Here is a 21,596-nt window from a genome sequence, read left to right as displayed (position 1 = left end):
GCCAGGTCCAGGATGCTATGATAGCAAAGACAGTGGATGTGAGCCTGGCTTGGGATCTGAAGGAGCCATCAACCATAGCAGGCAGGAAAGCCTGTTTAAGAAGATGGACTAGCCATGGGTGATGGAGACTTTAGGGACTGGTGCTGCCGAGCGCCTCTGCAGACTTTAGGGACTGGTACTGCCAAGTGCCTCTGCAGTTGCCTAGGCTGAAGGGCCAAACATCAAGTAAGAACCACAACACAAGGTATAACATCAGGTCAGTGGGGTTCCTGGTTGGTGTCTTTACTCTGCAGCGCTCACTGGCTAAAGCCGAGGGCAGCATCCAGCTTCGGAGAAACCCTAGGGAAACACAGTTACCTACTCCAGCACAGCACGGGCACCTCTGCCTCTTCCTCTACTCTCATCTACCTCTAGGCTCAAATCCCGGCTCTGCAAGTCGTGGCCGGGTGACCCAGAGAAGCCTTTCGGTCTGTAGAGATCAGAAAGCACCAAGCGCACAGGGCTCTGACTCCTGCTGCAGTGTGCATGCTATCACAGTGTCCCCAGAGCCTCTAAAGCTGCAATTTCTCCATGAGGGCCACCACCCGGCACAGTCCTGCGCAGTGCCGGGGTATTGTACTGACTCAGTGGCCCCATAGCCCTCTGTCCTCCTCTTAGCGGAGCCCTTGTCTCTGGGTAGTGTTGGTGCCATTTGGAGTCCTGGCCTCCAGCTGCTCTTCCCTGCTAGAAATCTTTACTTTCCTTCTGATTTGAGTTACTAAAGGCTGTGTCAAAGTTGTTTACCAGCTCTGCTTCACGAACACGTGTTCCCTTGCCTTGAGGATTAGAGGATAGGGTTTTCACGTGTTGGCCCACTTGACTGTTGGGTATATAAGCCTCCAGGGTGCTACTGAATAAAGGGCTTTTTACCAGTGACTAGAGGTCCATGTTCCTGTCTGTGCTGTCTCCGTCTCTCTGTCTCTGTGTGAGTCTCTGTGTGTTTCAACCTCCAGCCCCTTGCCCGAAGCTCGTGAACTATATGGTAGCGCATAGAGCGCAGACAGGCATTGTGCACTGTAGGGTAGCATTGCTACTTCATGACTGCCCAGCCTATTCCCGCTTCTGAAACAAAATGATATAGATGACTTATCAACAACCGTGTCCTTTCACACACTGCTGGAAGTTGAGACGTCCAAGATGATCGAGGCGCAAAAAGATTCTACATAGCATATGCAGTGCTCTGTCTCATGACAGGATGGGTGGAAAGCTCTCTGGGGCCTCTTCTATAACGGCACGCATTCCGGGCACTCATTCCGCTCTCAAGGATCCCACGCTCATGCCCTAAGCCCCTCCCTAGACCTCCGCCTCAAAATCCTATCACTCTGGTCACCAAGTGCTCGACAGCTGCCGTGCTGGGCTGCAAGCTCAGGGGGGCGCAGACCTGGCACCCACACCATGCAACACACAGCAAAGGCTCAGAAAGTATTTGTGGAATGAAGACATGATTTGAAAAACACCCAGCTGAAGGCTGAGCCGTTCCCTCTGGCTTCAGAAGGCACGCAGGGTAACGGCAGCACGTGAAGGGTACGCTTGGGAGATGCGTAGGCGCCAAGAACACGCTCAGCTCTTAGAGACGCTGCTTGCTTTCCTAGGGCAGCTGCCCTAGGGAACGGACGAGTTCACACACACAGAACCCCCAATGTGTCTACGGTGTTTAGCGTTTATTGACAGGAGAGCAAGTCGTTAGCATTTTCTCCTCTTACAGAGGGAGAGAGGGAGGCACAGAGTACAGCGATTTGTCGAAGGTCACGTGACTGTTGGTGAACCCATGACAATGATCGCACCTTCCTCTTGTCAACCTCCCAAACTCCAACAGGTACGAGAAAGAAAAGCCTGGCTTTCTCTCTGGCCGCGCTGATGAGCTGGAGGTTTAAAGAACACAGTTCCCGCAGACTGTTTCTCCCTAGTGGCCCAGCCCCTGTGCTGATTAAATTTGCCACAGCCAGGTTCTGTTCTAACATATTTCCTGCCTTGAGTCTGATTCGCCAAGTTTAATGTGGTGGGAGAAAGTCTCTAAATTAATTAATTACCTCTTCAGCTCAAGAGAGGGATGGTTCAAGTTCATGTGAGTCTTGGGTTTCACTTCCAAGTTCTAATTCTATTTCCTTCCATTGTGCTGGCCTGCCCACACCTGGCCAGGACTCACCTGTGGGGAACAGGCAGTTGGCAAATGTTCCATTTCCCCTAATTCACGCCACCTCCATCTTCCTAGACCTCAGTTGATGAGCTGGGAGTGTGAGCACCCAGGTTCTTGGCAGCGGCACCAACCCTTGGCAAAAAGAAATGCTTCTCCCTGTGGGAACAGGGCTGGGTCCCAGACAAAACAGTGATGTTGGCAGCATTGCTCTGGGGAGCCACATACCTGTTTTCTCTCACTCTTCTGAGTGAATTCCTCCATAGCCTCTGTCTAGGGAGGGGCCCACCTAACTCAGATGTGAATCCCAAAAGCTGTGTAAGAAAAAACACTTTCACTACAAAAAAAAAAATCAATTTTTTTCTATGTGAGGGAAGAGAAACCATGCCATAATTTTCAACGATAATGGCTCGCTTGGAAAAACTGTGTTCATGATACACAGAGGGCGCTCATTTGCCCACCACATAAGCCAGCTCCATGAAACCAGGAGGAAAAAGACCCGGAGCTCAGAAGGAAGATGGACAGAGCCTGCACTGTTGATGGGAGTAAGAAACTGGTCCTTATGGTCCATTTTCAGTCTGAGGTGGCTTAAAGCGTGTCCGTCAGATAAGCAGCAGGCACTGGACCCCTGTCTTCCCCAGCTAGAAGCTGGCCCCTGCTCGCTGGGCACTTTTTGCCTTTTCTAAGGGTTGAAAAGCTACAGACAATTTGCTGAATGACAAAGCCCCCCACCCAGAATCAAAAACAGTGGAGGAGATCCGGAGGCCCAGGAGGCTGGGGAATTTGAGATGGAGACTATCCTAAAAGAGTCTCCCTCCCTGAAGACCTCAGCCTGTAGCCCGAGGAGGAGAAAATACACTTAAGAATGTAAAGCCCACCATTCTGTGCCAAGTTGGCACACCCGTTGGGCTTTGCCCGCTTTGCAAGGCCGTAAAATAAATAGCTTCGCTTTCAGTGCTTGGTCTTTAGGGCTCTATGGAGTGAGGACTGTTGTTTCTCACCTGGGGAGACACAAAGGCTCCTAACTCTGAGCAAGTGGGCTGTCTTCATCAACGGAAGGAGAAGCATGGGTGAACCCCAGCACTCTGCCATGAGGCTATGAGGAGCAGGTACCCTGCTTCAGAGTGGGGGTATAGACTAGCTCCTCCCACGTGGAGGGGCGTTCCGTGAAGATGAAATGTCTGTTCAGCAGCAGCCTCACAGGGGGGCTATACCCAGACTTACAGGAACAATACAAATTTAGACAACTTGTAATGGGAAGCTTGGAAGTGACCCAGTGTCTGTCTGATTAAATAAATGACAATGCATTCTCACCTTGGAATACAATGCAGCTGCTAGAGAAAGAGAGAGAGAGAGAGAGAGAGAGAGAGACCAAACAGAAGAAGGGGGATGCCCTCTATCTTATTTCCCTCCCTTTCTTTCTTTCTCTCCCACTTTTGTGACAGGGTTCATGTAGTCCAGGCTAGCCTCAAACTCATTATATAGATAGGGAGGGTCTTGATCGCCTGATCCTCTCGTAGCTACCTCCCAAGCAATGGCGTTACAGGTGAGTGCCGCTGTGTCTGGTGTCCTCTAGCTTACCAACACGGAGCGCCAGGCTGACAGCACAGCACATGCACACAGAACGTACTGTTATTTGTGTGGAAGAAAAGCAGTGATGGAGAACACATGTTCACATTTTTTATGTGCATTAAGAAATCCTGGAAAATGTATTTTAAAATGAATGAGAGCAGGGGTGGTGGGATGGTTCAATAGATGAAGGCACTTGCAGCCAAGTCTGAGGACATGAGTTCAAGCCCCAAGACCTACATGGTGAAAGCGGAGACCTGACCCCTGCAAGTTGACCTCTAATCTCCACTAACTAACTAAATGAATGAATGAATGAATGTAATTTAAAGAACAAAGCCAAAAAAGAATGAGTAAAATTGGTCACTGCTGAGGAGATAAGGTAGAAGGGAGAAGAAAAGGGGAGGGGACAGGACTTCTAAATAAAGGCTTTTTAAAGCATTTTTGCTTTTAAACCGTGTGAGGGTGTTAGCTATTCAAAGCCCTCTAAAACTGAAGACTCAACACGACCACCCAGAGAGGTCATCAAAAGGAAGAATCTCCTCCCACAGCTAAGTGGTTCGGGGTCTTTAACCCTGATACCTGGTCCAGCTCCAGGCTGTTTGCCTTCCTTCCTTCCTGTGCTTTAGAAAGCTCTTTCTCCACCTTCCAGCCCCAGGCCCAGGCTCCAGGCTCTTCTGGACTAAGTGGGGCCAGAGGTAACCGAAGGAGGAGTGGAGGGCCCTGGCATGGGGTCAGAGCATGGGGGTGGGGGGGACATTTCTTTCCCACGGAGTGTAGGGACAGTGGGATGGAGAGGGCAGACAGACAGAAAGGACCCCAAGGTCAAGCTGGGAGACCCTTGGTGTGGGAATAGAAATGAGACCCAGGAAGGAAAGAATGTGGGGGGCATAAATATGGGGGGCATGCTGGTGCCTCGTGGGCAAACTGACAGCCTTGTTTTCCTGCAGGAAGCCTGGCTGCTGACACCCAGGAAGGCAACCCCAGTCTTCAAAAGCAGACAAGGACTGGGGGAGTGGCCTCACGGTAGCGTACTTGCCTAGCATGCATGGCCCTGGGTTCTGTCCTCACCACCACAATAATGATCACGGTGCTGGTGGTGCTGGTGCTAATGGTTATAAAAAGCAGCATATAGATTTCCCTGCAGGAGGCATCCCTCATTTCTGACTATGGTGCTCTCTGGTCCAGCAATTCTCTGAGCTCTGCCACTGTCAGGGAGCTTGACAGATTTAAGGAGCAGGTCTGGGAGACAAGCCTACCTCCCCCACCCCATCCTCTCTCCAGTGGATGAGGCTTAGCAGTCTTCTCATCATTTTTTTTTCCCTGTTAGGAATTTCAAATAAGATCTAACAGCATTTCCTATTCCCCAGAATCCCTTTTATGAAGTTACGAGACCCCAAATTGGTTAATAAACTGAGACGCACTGAGCGAGCTGCACGGAGAAAGAAAGGAGGCTTTCGCTTACATAACCTTGAAGCAGGGCGCTATTTTAATAGAACAACGGTGAGTCACATCACCTTGTGACCCACCATGACCCTGGGCTTCCTATGCTGTCATACTGCAGAGTTCAAGCCTTCCCCTGGCTTGTGCTATGAATATCCTGTCCCCTCCAGCCATGGTGAGTCAGGAGGGTTGGAAGGTAAAGGAAGAAGCCAGATCTGGGGGCGAGGTGAGATGTGAGATCCAGGAGAGCCACCATCAGTACCTGGGAGGGAGGGGAAGCAGCAGGGCCCGAAGTAGAACATTCGAGGCAAAGAGACTCCTTCCCCACAGGCACCAGGGCACTGCATGTGTGCAGCCAGCGGGTGGGACAGTCCTGGGGCTCAAAGGGAAGGCTGTGGCTCCCAAAGAGATACAGTCTGGAGGCAAGAGTACTTTGACGCTTAGGTTCTAGGGACATGGCTGCCTGGAGGCAAGAGTCCTGTGACACTTAGGTTCTAGGGACATGGCTGCCTGGAGGCGAGAGGACTTGGGCACATCTGTGTTAGACCATGTGTGCTCTAATTCCCAGAGACTGAAGAGTGGAAAGGATCCCACTGATCTCTTGCTCTTTGGAGTCATCTTATCGCCCGAGTCCCTCTAGTTCCCTCCATGACTAACATAGAAAGTCTGCACCTCATCTTTTCAAATTTGCACCTTTAGAGGAGCCCCCGGGAGTGCCCTCTTAGCTCTAAGCCACATACCTGGAGACTCAGCCGTATCCAGTGCTTCAGGGGCACTTTGGCCACCAAACTTTCTTGCAATTCTTTCTTTGAAATTCCAGGCATCCCATGATAGGGCTGTCTTAGGGTTACTATTGCTGTCATGGAGCACCGTGACCAAAAGCAAGTTGGGGAAAAGGGCTTATTTTGCTAATACTTCCACATCTCTGTCCACCTCAAAAGAAGTCAGGGCAGAAAATAAAGCAGGGCAGGAACCCAGAAGCAGGAGCTGATGCAGAGGCCACGCAGGGTATTGCTTACTGGCTTGCTCCTTGTGCTTTGCTTAGGCTACTTCTCACAGAACCCAGGACCATCAGCCCAGGAGTGGTCCTAATTATCATAGGCTGGGCCGTTCCACATCAATCACTAAGTAAGAAAATGATGGTGGCGCACACCTTTAATCCTCGTACTTGGGAGGCAGAGGCAGGTGGATCTCTGTGTTTGAGGCCAGCCTGGTCTACAGAGTGAGTTCTAGGACAACCAGAGCTGCATAGAGAAACTCTGCCTTGAAAAAACAAAACAAATGGAAGGAAGGAAGGAAGGAAGGAAGGAAGGAAGGAAGGAAGGAAGGAAGGAAGGAAGGAAGGAAGGGAAAAACTATGGCATACAGCTAAATTATGCTTAGAGAAAAACTTTTAACTTTGAAAGCACATCTTAGAAAAGGCTGAAAATCAACTATCTGCCCCCAAACTAGAGAAAGCCAACAAATTAAATTCAGAGAAAGAAGGGAATAAGTAAGAAACATGGGAGTAGAAATAAATGCAACACTGAAGAGTGAATTGAGAGAAGTCATGAAGATACGACAAGAAATAAACAAAGGGAGAGTTTGGATACATACTGTCTTTGTAGGGGATTCTACTGCTGAGATAAACACCATGGCCAAAAGCAACTTGGGGAAGAAAGGGCTTATTTCACCTTCAACTTTATATGGCTGTTACTGAAGGAAGCTGGGCAAGAACCAGCAGGTAGGAACTGGAGGCAGGAACAAGCCTTGAAGGAACACTGCTTACTGGCTTACTCACTGTGGCTTGTTCAGCCTGCTTCATTATACACCCAGAGTCACGTGCCTGGGGGTGGAGTCACCCACAGTGGGCTGGGCCCTCCCATATCAATCACTAATTAAGACTAATCAAGACTTGCAGGCCAGTCTTATGGAGACATTTTTCTCAACTGTGGTTCCCTCTTCTCAGATAACTCTAGCTAGTGTCAAATTGATATAAAAGTAGCCAGGACACATAAATGTTAAGATAAGCAATATCCATCCCTTAAAAAAACAATTTTTGGAGGCTGGAGAGGTGACTCAGTGGTTAAGAGCACTGGCTGTTCTTCCAGAGAACCGGTCGGGTTCAATTCCCAGCACCTACATGGCAGCTCATAATTGTCTCTAACTCCAGGATCCAACACCCTCATCACAGACATACATACAGGCAAGACATCAAATACAAACAGGCAAAACATCAATAAAATGAAAATAAATTAATTTTAAAACATGTTAAAAGTAATAAAGATATGAATAATATCTTTATATTATTTTTAATAGCCAGTTAAAATATTTAATCTGATGTTGAGCACCCTTCTTCAAAGGAAATTCCTGTAGACTTCGTTCATGTTGAACTCTCCCAAATAGTTAAGAACGAAGCCAGTCTGTCACAAGCTTTCCAGAACAAATGGAGAAATGGAAGCTCTGCATTCCTTTTTGAGGCCTCCACAGGTTTCTTACAGAAACCTGAGAAGGACATTCCAAGCACACTAAAAATCACGACCAATAAATGCCATCAACATAGAGGTTGGATCTCTCACCAAACAACAGTCACAGTAACCCAGAAATTATCCTCAAAAAGGTGAGACTTCTGATCAAGGGTGGTTTATTCAAGTAATGCAAAAAATTTAACTATCACTATAATCCACTAGTGAAGAATAATTAGAAAAATAATAATAATGACAGTAACACTAAAAGATATCAATTGCCTGGGAATAAATCTAAAGTAAGGTGTGCAAAGACTCCCCACTGAAATTATAGACCACTTCTGGGGAAAACTGAAGATGATTTAAATATAGAGGTCAAATGAGGTTAAAAATTCAAGATTGCTATGAGGTTCGATTTTCCAAAATCTTTTGCTGTTGTTTTATTTGTTGAGACAGGGTTTCTCTGTGTAGCCCTAGCTGTCCTGGAACTCACTACTCTGCAGACCAGGTCGGCTTAGAGATCTGCCTGCCTCTGTCTCCCTAGGGCTGTACCGGATCACCCAGCTTGTTTTCCCAAACTTTGAAGAAACATATTTATTTATCTTGATTTGACGTGTGTGTGCATGCCTACATATATGTCCATGTACGTATGTATGAACCACACATATGCTGGTGCCCCAAGAACACCAGAAGAGCCTTCAGATTCCCTGTAGCAGGAGTTACAGGCAGTTGTAAGCAGCCGGAGACAGTTTTCAGAACTAAATCCAGGTCATCTGAAGTGATGATCTTATTTACTGAGCCATTTCTTCAGTGCCCTGCCTTCCCAACTTTTTAACAGATTTAATGAAATCCTATTTTTTAAAATCTTAATAGGGTTTTATCCTACATGTAAAATATCACCAGCTGATTATAAAGTCTACATGGACTTGTAAGAATGTAATTATCCAAAATAATGGCAAAGAAGAAAATCGTGAGTCATGGTGATGCCTGTGGGTAGCCTTAATACTGGGGAGGCAGATGCAAGAGGATCACAAGTCTGAGACCAAGCTTCACACTGAGTTCCAGACTAGCCCTGCCTAAGCAGCAAGATCTGTCCCCAGAGAAACCAAAACCAAAGGAAAATATCATGAGGTCTTTGTTAGCAGGCACCGCGGCCTATAAAGGTGCAGAAACAAAGACTGCATGACAGCGTGAGACAGACGGACAGACAGAACAAGAGAGCAGATCCCCACACCCAGTTAGTGGGCAACAGATGGTCTTCTCCAGTAACGGACCTCTGCTTGTGGAAAATTACTAACAAACTTTGACATCTATTTCATGCTTACAAGCAAAAGTCCCAGACATAGAGTTGATGCAAAGGTAAAATAATGAAATTCTATATAACAACAAATCTTCATAACCTTAAGGCAAGCGAATTTTCTCAACTCAGAAAGTGCTAACTGTTAAGAGAAAACCATTGGTAGATTGGGCTTTATTATGTCTGGAGGCTGTGGAGATGGCTTGGTGGGATAAGGCACTTGCTTCATCCCTGGGATCCACACGGAGAAAGTTAACTCTCGGAAATTTTCTCAGGCCTCCACCTTTGTGCACGACCTACCCCCAACTATGAACACACAAAATAGATAAATGCTAAAGAAAAACCAACAATTAAGAAGGCCAACTCATCCAAAATTCACATTAAGAGGGAAAAAAAGGGGAGTGGGGAGAAGGCTCAGCCAATTAAGCGCTTGCCTTGCAAACCTGAAGAACCCATGAGAAAGCCAGGCAAGGGGAGGGCACTTGGAAGCCCAGCGCTAGAGACTGCAGAGCAGGCAGGCTCCCTGGAGCCTGGTGGTCGGCCGGCCAGCCTACTCAGGAAGTGCTAGGCCAATGAGACACCTTGTCTCAAAACACAGGGTGGGCAGCCCCTTCAGATCACCAAAGGTTGACTTCTGGCCTCAAGCACATGCACACCCACAAACATATGCATCCATACATGCACAGACGTGTGCACGCACACAGAGTAGAAAGGCAAGCCACAAATGGAGAGAAGGTATTTACACTACTTTTACTTGGTAAATCCCCCTAGATCAGGTATAGGAAGACAACATGATCTAAAAAACACTCAGGAAGAAGCCATAAGCAGGCTGTGGAATCATAAGCGTATGTAAGATACTCATTAGGAATCTGAGAAATGAAAATTAAAACCACAGCGATAACAACAGGCATTTGTGTGGACAAATGGGCGCAACAAAGATTGGCAGGGAAGCAGCCACCTGGAAGCCTCTGCTACATCTGGGAATCCACGCCGGCTCGGCTACTTTCCAAAGACCTATCTGCTAAGGCGAAGTATACATTTGTCCTGTGACAGACTCAGCAGAAATGAGCACCTGAATCCACCAAAGATACAGGAATGTTCAGAGCACCAATCTTGCTACAGTCCATAAAACATGGAAGAGGCAGGTACATTTCCAAACTCAAAACCATCACACCATAGCACCAAAGTCAGACAGAGACACTATCAGGAAAAGAAGATTACAGACCAGCATCTCTCACGAGCACTGATGCAAACACACTCAAAGTACTGGCGACTCGAATACAGAACACTGCACCAACCAAGCTGGATCAATTATTTGAGGGCAAAGAAGGTACAGCATATAAAGACCACTGTAATTAATATACCACACTAACATAAGAAAGAGAAAAGGCATATGATCATATTAATTAACACAGAAGAAAACACTTGATGAAATTAAACACTTTATAATAAAAAAAAATCACCCAAAATTAGGAATAGGAAGAAACTACCTCAACATAATAAACAGCACAAGTTTAAGGAGTCTCCTGGGGGCTGGTGGTGGGGTGCTCCCAGCTTAGGCTTGGAGAAAACTGAGTTCAGACTGCATCGCTCCCAAAGGAGAAAGCTATGTGTGACTGGCAGGTCTGATATACTGGGCTGCATCTCCTTTTGGTGCTGATGGTGAACATACTAGTCCTTAAGACTCAAAGGCACTCGAGAGGCCTGTCACAGCACAAGGAAAGGAAATGTAGGCATCTGCATCCTGCAATTAACTCTAGTTCCCAGTTGAGGTCCAGAAGACATTTCGACTTCCCAACAGCAAAGGCATTTGTTGCTTTGAAGCCCTAAGCCTAGAACCCAGCTACATTAACATTGGGTACAGAGTGCGCTCCCCTTCAGGGTCAGCATCTGCCCAATTATGACATCATCTAATGGGATCTGTGTGGACCAGGCCAGAAGACCCTCTGTGGAAAGCAGGAGTGTAAACAGCAAACAAGGCTCGGCTCTGACCCAGATTTCCACGCCCACGTGACTGGATTCCACTCTCTCTGCAGAACATTCCTGGTTGGAGCGTGTCTTTTTCCAGGTGGTTTGCCCTAGCCTGGCACACCAAAAGCGCTCTCAGCCCCATCAGAACCCTGGCCCTGTTTGGGATGTCACAAAGGAATGAGGTTCAAGCACTTACTTTCATCATTAGACACATTCCCCAGAGATGTGTGGCTGGAATAGCGTTTGTTCTCGCTTTCATTGAGACATCTTTCAATCCAGCTCTCTACAGAAGGAAAAATAAACAGTGAGTCAGAGAGATGCTGTGTGCAGGAGACAGGAGCATAACAAACCCATTAGAGAACAGGGCCACGAACCTCCTACAGGTCAGCCTGGACCAGAAAAGGACTGCCCGTGTAGCTCCGCGCACAACACTGCTGCTGAGTTTGCGAGCAGCTAGGAGGCAACATGGCCGTTGGAAGACCCACTTGAAGATTTCTTGATCAAAATTTACTAATTCTAGGACGTTCGAAGCCCAGTACTGCCAACTCAGGATCATCTTTCTTTATAAATGGCACACATTCCCAAGAAGTGGTTTGTAAGCCATAGTCTGTTCAACTGGTCATGCATTGCAAACTTACCTGTCAGTCAGAGAGTCTTTCCTTCAAATAAAAACAAAACCCCAGGGGATCCGGTGGAAGTGGAGGAGGGCGGGGAAGCTGGTGGTCACCTTTTGTCAGGTGGTCCCCACAGGACACTCTTCCAAGTATAGTGAGAGGAGAAATAAAAGGTACCAGGGTATTCATGAAGCACTTTTAAAATCTAAAGGACTCTGGTTTTCTATCCAATACCAAAAGTTAATTAGGGGTTTATTGTTCATAATATAGCATAATGCTAAATCTTTTTTTTAAAAAAAGGTTTATTTAATTATGTATACAGTATCCAGAGGGCACCAGATCTCATTACAGAGAGGTTGTGAGCCACCATGTGGTTGCTGGGAATTGAACTCAGGACCTCTAGAAAAGCAGCCATTTCTCCAACCCCAGTTTATTCCATTTTCTAGAACACCCCCTACTCATCCAGTCATTCAACAACACCCACTACACACCATCACTTGTGTCCTTTGAACACAGCATAGCCCAGCGCAATGCTCTCAGAGGGAGGAGTCAAGCTCAGGGCCACACCTGTGTTTCCTTGGGCTCCATTTCTTCCGTGATGATACACAAAAGTCCTCGCCTCAAACGTTCACCTGCTACCTCAAGATTCTCAACGCCAGCCACTTCTGCCTGCACGGCTCACCGGCTGGCACGTCACGTTAAGTCACAGTGAGTCAGCTTTCGGACATCTGCTTCCAAAAGCCATCTTCAGGCCTTTGGATTTGCACATTCTTAACGATCAGGCTTGTGTCAAGCTAGACTGTTGTTATTTATTATGATCCTACCACACGTCTGTGACTGTTTACGAGTCTTGTCTCTCTAAATAATGTTTCCCACGAATTCTGTATTCTTTATCGTGTGATGTTACATAATGTGGCAATTCTTGGGAATACAGAGTGGTCCTAGGCCAGAACTGGCTGCACTCATGGCTATGTGGTTTTCAATACTCTTGCTACTTTCCTCACTTTCTTTTCCTTTCTATTAAATAGTCTCATATAAATATAAATGCTGCCCATTTTATCCTTGGTGTCAATGTGGAACTCATGCTGGTGATGCTTCTGCTTCAGCATCTCATGCCAGGATTGCAGGCATGCAACACTACCCCAACCCTCACTGCCTTCACAATGTGAAGGCTGGCATGTCCCCTCTTATTAAGTCAAGTCCCTCCTCTGTTATCTTATCTAGTTCTCAGAACCGCTCCCAGATGCAAGGATCTTAGTCTCTGTTTTTCCTAGAAAGCGGCTGGGACTTAGAGGAAGGCTCGGTAACGTGAACCCTTGCTCTTCCAAAGCTGAGGGAAAATCCTTAATGAGGATCTTAGGTCACAAACTGCAGAAGGAAGCTGGGCAGGTAGCATGATCCACCAAGTGAGAGCCAAGTGAGGGCAAGCAGCAGGGAGAAGGGCTGCATTTCGTTCTGTTTTATAGCGATGACCCAACCAACCGTTCTTTTAAAAGCTGCTTCCAAAATTACAGACAAGTAGGGGAAGACATCCAAGGAGAAGAACAAAGGCCAGCTTGTCGAGAGGAAATGGAAATCTGGTGTTTCTGAGCAATCCCGAAGCTGAAATCACGGAACACAAGGCTCAACCGCACGGCGCGGAAGCCAGACGCTTGTAACATAGCAAAGCTGGGAGGTGCAAGGTGGGTGTTTGCTAAACATTACATCCCAGAGCAAATGGGTCTCCAGGATCCTTTCCAGCCTTCTCTGGAATGTCATCACTGAGATCTGCTCACTTCTAGTCCTGACACAGTTCCCATGGCTGACGATGATGGCATCTGTCTCCTCAAACCACACCACCACATGGGTGTCTGCAGCCCGGGAAATGGCTCAGTGAAGCTCCCGGGTCTGACTGAGCTCAGCTCACTATTCTATGCCTAGAACCCTGGTGGTGGTGAGGCAAAGATGGCAGATCCCCGGGGCTTGCTGACAAGTCAGCCTCATTTACTATGTGACCTTCAAGACAGTCACCCTGTTTCAAAAACTGGGTGGCACTTGGAAGATGTGCTCTGCTCTCTGTAGGAATGTACACACACACACACATACACACACACACACACAGAGCAGTGCTATTGCTGCTATTGGTCTGGGCTCATCCCTGATCCTCAGGTAAGGACACATACCTGGCTGCTTGCATGTACACGGAGGCACATACCCTCACACACACCTATCGCACCTTCTCCCTAGGAGACTTGAACCCAAGGGAGAGTCTTGCTGTCATTTACTGGATTATACCCAAGTCAGTCCTGTTAACCTTGGAAGGGCCTGGCCCAGCCATGAGACCCCACTGCTATAGGAGAGGTTTTCTGAAAAAGTTGGCAACATTAGAGCGGAGCTTGTTCTCCAAACTGGGTGGGCCAGAATGGTACAGTCCCCTGGTTACCACATCACAAATCAGGCAAGAATTTTCCTCTCCTGTTCTCTTGCTGTGGCTCAGTCCCAGAACCAGCGATGAATGAAAGCCCGGCCCAAGGACGGGGACAGTAAAAAGGGCCATGAAACGAAAAGACACCACATGTCATCAGGTTTTCTGCCCACTGTTGCACACTTGTGGTTCCCTACAGACATACTGTGTCTGTAGCCAGGCTGTTCCCTACTCTCAGCCAGGGAACACTCAAATCTAGTCTCTCTGATTCCGGGCAGAGATGGGAAACCAATCCACGTCTCTACTTTCTGGTCTAAGGTAACTTATTTCAGTTGTTTCTTGGAAATAATTTCTCCTGCTTTGTTGTTATACAGATTTCTAAACATCTAATTAATGTCCTTGTGAACATCTGGCAAACCGAGTCAACTTGATGGGTCCAGACTGTGGGGTGAAGACTTGGAGAGCCCGTGCTTCCAAGAGTCTTGCAGTCCAGACTTGGTGAATGGGACATTTTGGTGTTAGTCACTCCCAACCAGAATGACACACATATTAGATTTCAATAAGGCCCTGTGTTCATGTACCTCTATGTTGTGCGTGATTCAGTAACAAAGGCCGCCTGTATCGAATGCTTGGGATGTGTTCCACATTGTTCTAATTGGGACCTGGATCACCATGAGCTGGGATTGAAATGAGCTAGGAGTTGTTAAGGGGATGTTTTAAGGCTATGGAGACAGTTCAGTGGGTGAGGTGCTTTGTTGAGAAAGCACGAGACCCCGAGTTCAAATTGCTAACATCCAAGAAGTTGGGCGTGATGGCGTGCCTGTCATCCCAGGGCTGGGGAGCCAAGGAAAGAGTGTGCCCTGGGGCCAAATCAGTGAGCTCCAGGTTTAATGAGAGACACTATCTCAAAAATTAAGGTTTGGAACCTCTGGCATGCACATCCATCCCCAAAGAGGAAAGAATGGGGTGGGGGGTGGTCAGGGAGAAAGAGCAGCACATTTTGAGGTAAGAAAGCTAAAACTTAGAGCAGTTAGACAATTTGTCAAAGTCACCCAGCTGGTGGAGGACAGGACCAGCACCCAAAGGTGGTAACCTCAGTACCCCAAGTGTGGGCTGAGCCTCCTCTTGCAAACCCACGTGGCACCCAGACAGCGCCAGTGCTGCAGCCTCAAGCACCACCTGATCTGTGTCAGAACGTCCGCTAACCCTCTACCTACACAGGACAATCTCTGCTAAATCTGCTTGCCTGCTTCCTTGTCAGCCTTCGCCATGCGTGGCAGGCTTCAGCTCAGAGCTCAAACAACTCGGGAATAAAGTCCATTTGGTTTTTTCTTCAGAGTCCCCATCAGACTCAAGCATAGAGTGCCCAGCCTCGTCTCAATACATGCCACATTACTGCCAGAAGATGTCAAAGAATGTGTAGCTTATAAGTACATCTGTCCACACAGCTGCGGGATTCCCTAATCACCTTCATCGTGGAGGCCGTGAAAAGCCCAGCACATCAAAGGCCCTTTCCCAACTTAGAAAAGGCAAAATTCCACAAGCATCCTTTTGTGATATGAGAAGCTGTGCCCGAGACAAACTATGAGTGACAAAAACACAAATAAGACTGGCTTCTAAAAAAAAAAAAAAGACTGGCTTCTAGCCTCCATGATCATCTAAACGCAAGGCAGACTTTATCTCCTGAACTCTAGAGGGGAGTACCTGATGTGGGATGTCCGTCTGTCTATGTGTTGTTTTTATTGGTTGATGAATAAAGCTGTTTTGGCCAATGATTTAGCAGAGTAAAGTCAGGTGGGAAATCTGAACAGAGATATACAGAGAGAGTAGGCAGAGTCAGGGAGATGCCACGTAGCCCCGAAGGAGAAAATGCCAGAACATTACCAGTAAGCCACAGCCTTGTGGCGATACACTGATTAATAGAAATGGGTTAAAGTAAGATGAAAGAGATAGCTAGGAATATGCCTGAGCCATCGGACAGTGTTGTAATTAAAACAGTTTCTGTGTGATTATTGGGGTCTGGGCAGCCGGGAAACAATCACAGTCTCCGTTTACCATGACCCTTTAATGTCTATTCTCTAACTTTATAAGAATCTTTAGATTTATTTGATGTGCATAAATGTTTTCCCTCCACGTATGTAACATGTGTGCCCGGTGCCCTCAAAGGTCAGATCCAGTGGGTCTGGAATTACTGATGACTGTGAACCACCACCAGGGTGCTGGGAACCAAGGCCAGGTCCTCTGAAAGAGCAATAAGCGCGCTTAACTGTTGACCTATCTTTTCAGCCTCCTCCCTTTGTTTGGACAAGGTCTCATGACATAGCCCAGGCTGGCCTCTAATTTTCCTCATTTTCAGTCCTGGATTCCAGGCATGTACCACCACTCCCAGCTTCTGTTTACCATTTGGAACCCAGCTGCACACTGTGCCTGGGCCCAGAAATGTGGCACACACTAAACAAACATGGCTGGATGCATTCCTTCCCAACCGACAACATAAAGTTCCTGTTGCATTCCTACCATATGGTGGCAAGGGTCGCTCAAGAAGGCATCGTCATATATTGGTCTACGTCAAACCTCAGAGCGATGTTCTCGCCATGTGTTGATATTTCTATTTACAGATACTTGAAGTGGAAGCAATAAAGCAAGGCTGGCTGTGAAGAGCATTGATTGCCACACCAGGGCTATCTTCCAGGATGGAGGAAGGAACTCTTCACTCACACTCGATGACTTCCTGTAGTGAAAACTGAGCTTGCGGCACACGTAGCAAAGGCTGTGAGGATGGCTGGGGTTGGGGCTACTGGGCTGCACCCATTCCTTTCAGCGGGCTCACAGCTAGAGGGACGATGTGACTGTGCCTGCCTGCGAGGTTCACTTCCCAGGCGCTAGCCCAGCTTGGCCTACAGGCAGACCCGTGTGCCTCTCCACGTTGGTTCAGAGACTGGGAAACCCCGATTCTAGGATTTTCCTCCGTTTCACAGGATGACACTGGGGAGAACCGCACATGGTACTGGGTTCCCCAGGAGGCTGTGGAAAAAGTAGGAAGTTGCCACATCCAGGAGGCAGCAGGTCCCAGGCAGCCCAGACTTAGACTTCTGCACCACAAACACATGTTGATATATTAAGGGAGCTGATTAAAATGACTCTCAAAAGCCAAATACTCCTCAAGGCTTGCAGAGCATGCGCACAGGAACCTGAGATTTCCTATCTACTCGTTCATTTCACAAATGACTGCCACGTGGCTTCCTTGTAATTCTAACAGAAGTTATTCAGCCAGAACCAACGTTATCTCCAGTGGACTAGGGCCTCAAGGCTTATTTATCTGTTTTCTGTAATTTATCTTCCTCACCCTTAAAATGTAACAACCTCATTTGCCTTGGTCAGTCTCTTGTCCCCAAGAGCTAAGAACAGTTAAGTCACCAGTTGCCAGGGATGACTAATGAAAACAAACAAACAAACAAAAAACCAGTTACTGGAATGACAGACAGGGAGTCCCTCTATCAGAAGAGGTCCCAGAAGAAGAGGAATTTGGACAGAGGCGAAGACAGCAAGGGCACAAGCCTATTGAGGAGTCAGAACGAGCAAGGAGGCGGCTGACGTGGAGGGATCCAGGGTGATGTAGTCAGTACAAGGTGAAAGGCAAGATGGAACTGGTCTTGGTGACTGCCAGGGTTAGAACGAGGGAACTCGAGTTCAAGTCCTGGCCTCACCTCTCACTAGCTATGTGGTATCGGGTTCCTCAGTGCCTGCCTACCAGGGTTCCCCAAAGATGCCCTTAAATAGAAATGGCAAAGCACTTAACTCACTTGGCCTCATGGGTCACGGGAAAATAGGGAGGGTACCATCTCCCAGGACCCAGGAACACACTGCTGAGAGACATGGCCAGATAGCCAGTGGGCGTGTGAACCACAGCCGTGGCCAAGTGTTAACCACATGCCAGCTACCCTGTGTCACCTGCCTCGTCTCTACTCCTCAGAGACACCAAGGCAGACAGCCCACATGCTCTGATTTGTTGGGAGGAAGCTAAGGCGGCTGGGGAGAACCCAGGTGGTGAAACTCAGGCAGGCAGTGGCTGAGCTGAGCCGGGTCTGCCTAACCAAGCATTCCGATTCGTGGCACGTGGCCTCTGTAAACAAGCAGGGTATATAGGAAGATGCCGTGGCTGAGGAAGACAGTGTCCATCTCAGCCTGGCTGCCTCACAGTCAGATCAAAGAAGTGAAGTGAGGTATTTTAGGCACGAGGGTTGTGGTCAGAGACAAGGGCACAGAACAGTGAAAGGCCAGGCGGGTTCTGGGAAGGGTGAAGAGTTCGCCAATCTCGGACCCAAGGACTTAGGCAGAAGGACACGGATAGGTGGTGGTGCCTTGGGAGCAGCTCACAAGGCCTGGCTCGCCAGGCCAGGAAGCGTGCAGGCAGCTGGGAAGCAGTCAGCCCTGTCAGCGGGAGTGTTAATAGGAAGCACTGAGCTCTACTTCTGAGGAACCGTTGACAACAGGAATGTCTTATGTAACACCCGAGAAAAGGCTGCCTGACAAAAAGTGTCACCGGGTTTTTAATAGAAGGTGTTATTCAATGCTCACTGGAGAAGCAGTCTTTCAGGACATTGTACTGGAGCTTATTTTGGGAACCCGCGACTGGACAAACACTACATGAAAGGGTCGGCATGGCACTCAGATGGCTGCCGAGGAGGACCTGTCTCCAGGTCCCTTCCCCAGAGCCCAGGTCTTTACCAGAGGAATGGTGCTGCCATGGCCTGTGTCTCATTTTCTCCTGGCCTCTTTCCTCTTCCCTGGCTCCACACTGGTGGGGACACACACAGGAGAATTTGGACCCTAGGAGGCAACAGCTGTGGCCTCTCCAAAGGGCTCTTCAGGTCAGTGGTTACCACGGCGACGCCACAGGCCCTAGCCCAGGGGCCCCTGGGTTCCATCCAGGAAGGGGCTGGACCACAAAGACAGCCCCACCCCTTGTTTACCTTTATTCTTTCCCACGATCGCCAAATATTGATGTGGTGCCTTCTGCTCCACGCTGGGCTAAAGATCTAGAGATGATCAAAAAAGCCAATCAAGTCCTGACTGGGAGGACCTGCGTCTCACAGTGGAGACAGACCCAGACAGACAATGAGATGACTTCGGAGCATGAAGTGTGCTGAGTAAGAACCACAGGATGGGAAAAGTGGGCCTGAGGTATGGTGTGAGGTAGCGGGGACACTAACTGCTGGTTGAGGAAGTGACCATGGAGGGCAGAGGCCCAAGGCAGACGTAGCCTTGGAAAGTGGGGAGAATCCAGGAGACCACTGGGATGGGGAAGAGGCGGCATGGAAGAGCAACGGGAAGTCAGGAAGGGCTGGGGCATGCAGGGACTTGGTGGCCGAGGGTAGAACTTCACACTGATCCCAATGTTCTATGAAGTCATGTGAATACTCTCTGCAGCTTCCCAGGGATGTCTTGAACCACACGGCTCCAAACAGGGAGCCTATGAAGGAATCTACATTCATCCATCACTCCATTCAGCTATCAGATCTCTATATTGGATCATGAGCCTGGTGCCAGCTTCACGCCACGGGCTCAGCACCTTCATAGAGGGCTGGAGTGTTCAGCTCAGTTGTGGAGAGCCACACAATAAAAGCTGTAACTCCCTGTGCCACGGGGGATGAAAATGAAATCTTACCTATTTTAAGAGTCAGGAATCTTCTTAGAGGTAGAGATAGCTAAGGAGTTAACAAGGCAGGCACAGAAAAAGAGGGGAAAGAGATGTGAACACGGCAAAGAGGGAGGAAGGGGAGGTCCCTGGAGGAAGAGCATGTGCAAAGCCCTTGAAGCAGGCAGAAGAAAACACTCAAGAAACTGGCAGGTCGGGCCATCGAGATAGGTACCTGCTGCGAAACCTGAGGACCCTAGTTCAAATCCGAGGACTCACACAACAGAGAGAACCGACTCTTGAAGCTGTCCTCTGATGTGGAGTAGCAGGACACTCGTCCATTGCTGGTGGGAGTGTACGTCTGTACAGTCACTACGGAGATCAGTGTGACAGTTCCTCAGGAAGATGGGAACTGATCTACCTCAAAATCCAGCTATACCACTCTTGGGCATATACCCAAAGGACACGACTACTTCATTTTACAAGAAAGACACTTTCCAAGGGTGATTTGAACCACACTGCTCCAAAGGGGGAGCCTATGAAGCAGCAACCGTGTTCATTACTGCTCTGTTCAATAGCCAGAAACGGGAAACAATGTAACTGTCCCTCAAGTAAAGAATGGATAAAGAGAATGTATATTTACAAAATGGAACATTATTCAGCTGTTAAAAAAAGACATCATGAAATTTGCAGGCAAATGGATAGAACTAGAAAAAAATCATCCTGGGAGAGGTAATTCAGACCCAGAAGCCAACTATGGTGTGTATTGGCTTCTGCGTGGATTCTAGCTGTGATACCAAACTACGACTGTTGAACCACAGAGGGAGGGCGTAGAGTGAGGGACCAGAGGGCACAGAGAGACCTTGCTAGAAAAGGGAAGTAGACCAGATAATCATGGATGGATTAGGGCGGCGCTGGAATGGGAGGATCAAGGGTGGAGTGGGGAGAGGTTTGAGGGAGGAAATATGGGACATACCACTAAAATAAAGGAGCATTTGAAGGGTCATATGGAAACGATACAGGAGAAATTTCCTGAAATATATACATGGATGAAGGTGATCTACATGAAATCACCAAATAGTAGGGGAGACAGTCCTAACTGCCATCTCTTGTCACCAAATGAAGCTTCCAGTACTGGGGCTGGGTTTCATCTAATTGAGACCTTGGTCAAAGGGGTCCATGGGAATTTCAAACCACCCAGGCCATTGCTGAGACAATGGGTTGCTCTCCCCAGACTGACAGCAAAGTCCCATTGCTGAAGACAACATCTACACAACCCACTGAGCATGAAGAAGTCAAGCCAGGCTCATGTGGAGCCTTCTCCCCTACGTTCTGGTGGTAGGGGTACGGGAAGGTTCTTTGCATGCTACCAAAGAGAAACATAACCACTGACCAAGCCGCAGAACCTGATCTACAATCTGTCCCGTCTGCAAGGACACTGGTACAGTGGGCACACGGCGTGTGGGAGTCACCGACAATATCTGACTTGGTATAAGGCCCAGGCCACAAGACGGAACCCATAGCTGACACTGCTTGTGTGACCGACACCAGAGACCAGCCAGGGACCTAGGGCCTAGAGTAAAACCCAATACTACTGGTCTTCAAAAGCAAATTAGTGATAAAATGACTCCTAATGACATTCTGCTGGGCTCATATATTAGCACCTTGCCCGGCCATTATCAGGGAAGCTTCCTCCTGCCGCAGATGGGAACAAATACAGAAACCCACAGCCAGACTTTACCCAGAGAGCGAGAAACCGTGGAACACTCAGCCCTAAATAGGATGTCTCCATCAAATCCCTCCTGCTGGCGCTCGGAGAACCCATGGAAGAGGAGGCATAGCGTGAAAGAGCCAGAAGGGATGGGGACACTGGGAGAATGAGGACCTTCAATTCAGCTGGAGCCAAGTTCATATGAGCTCACAGAGACTGGGTCAACACCAGGCCCTCTGTGCATATATTAGGGCTTCCAGTTTATAGTGTTTCCATGGGATTTCTGAGCATGTGTGTGAGTGGGTCTCTGGCTCTTGTGCCTTCTCATGGGCTCT

General features: G+C 48.2%; 1 protein-coding gene across 3 annotated transcripts in view; it reads right to left on the bottom strand.

Moving 5' to 3' along the window:
• Rfx4 (regulatory factor X4) overlaps window positions 1-21,596 on the bottom strand; it is a 137,725-nt gene that overhangs the window by 99,402 nt on the left and 16,727 nt on the right. For all 3 annotated transcript variants that reach the window (XM_048418669.3, XM_048418667.3, XM_048418668.3), the window contains exon 2: window positions 11,091-11,177. In XM_048418669.3, the coding sequence (XP_048274626.1) occupies window positions 11,091-11,177 (87 nt within the window). The remainder of the gene's footprint in view (window positions 1-11,090; window positions 11,178-21,596) is intronic.

The sequence above is a fragment of the Myodes glareolus genome, chromosome 26 (assembly GCF_982192425.1).
Source record: "Myodes glareolus chromosome 26, mMyoGla1.1, whole genome shotgun sequence".
NCBI classification, from domain to species: Eukaryota; Metazoa; Chordata; class Mammalia; order Rodentia; family Cricetidae; genus Myodes; species Myodes glareolus.
Note: the sequence above shows the minus strand (reverse complement) of the source record. Positions and strands in the feature narration are given on the sequence as shown.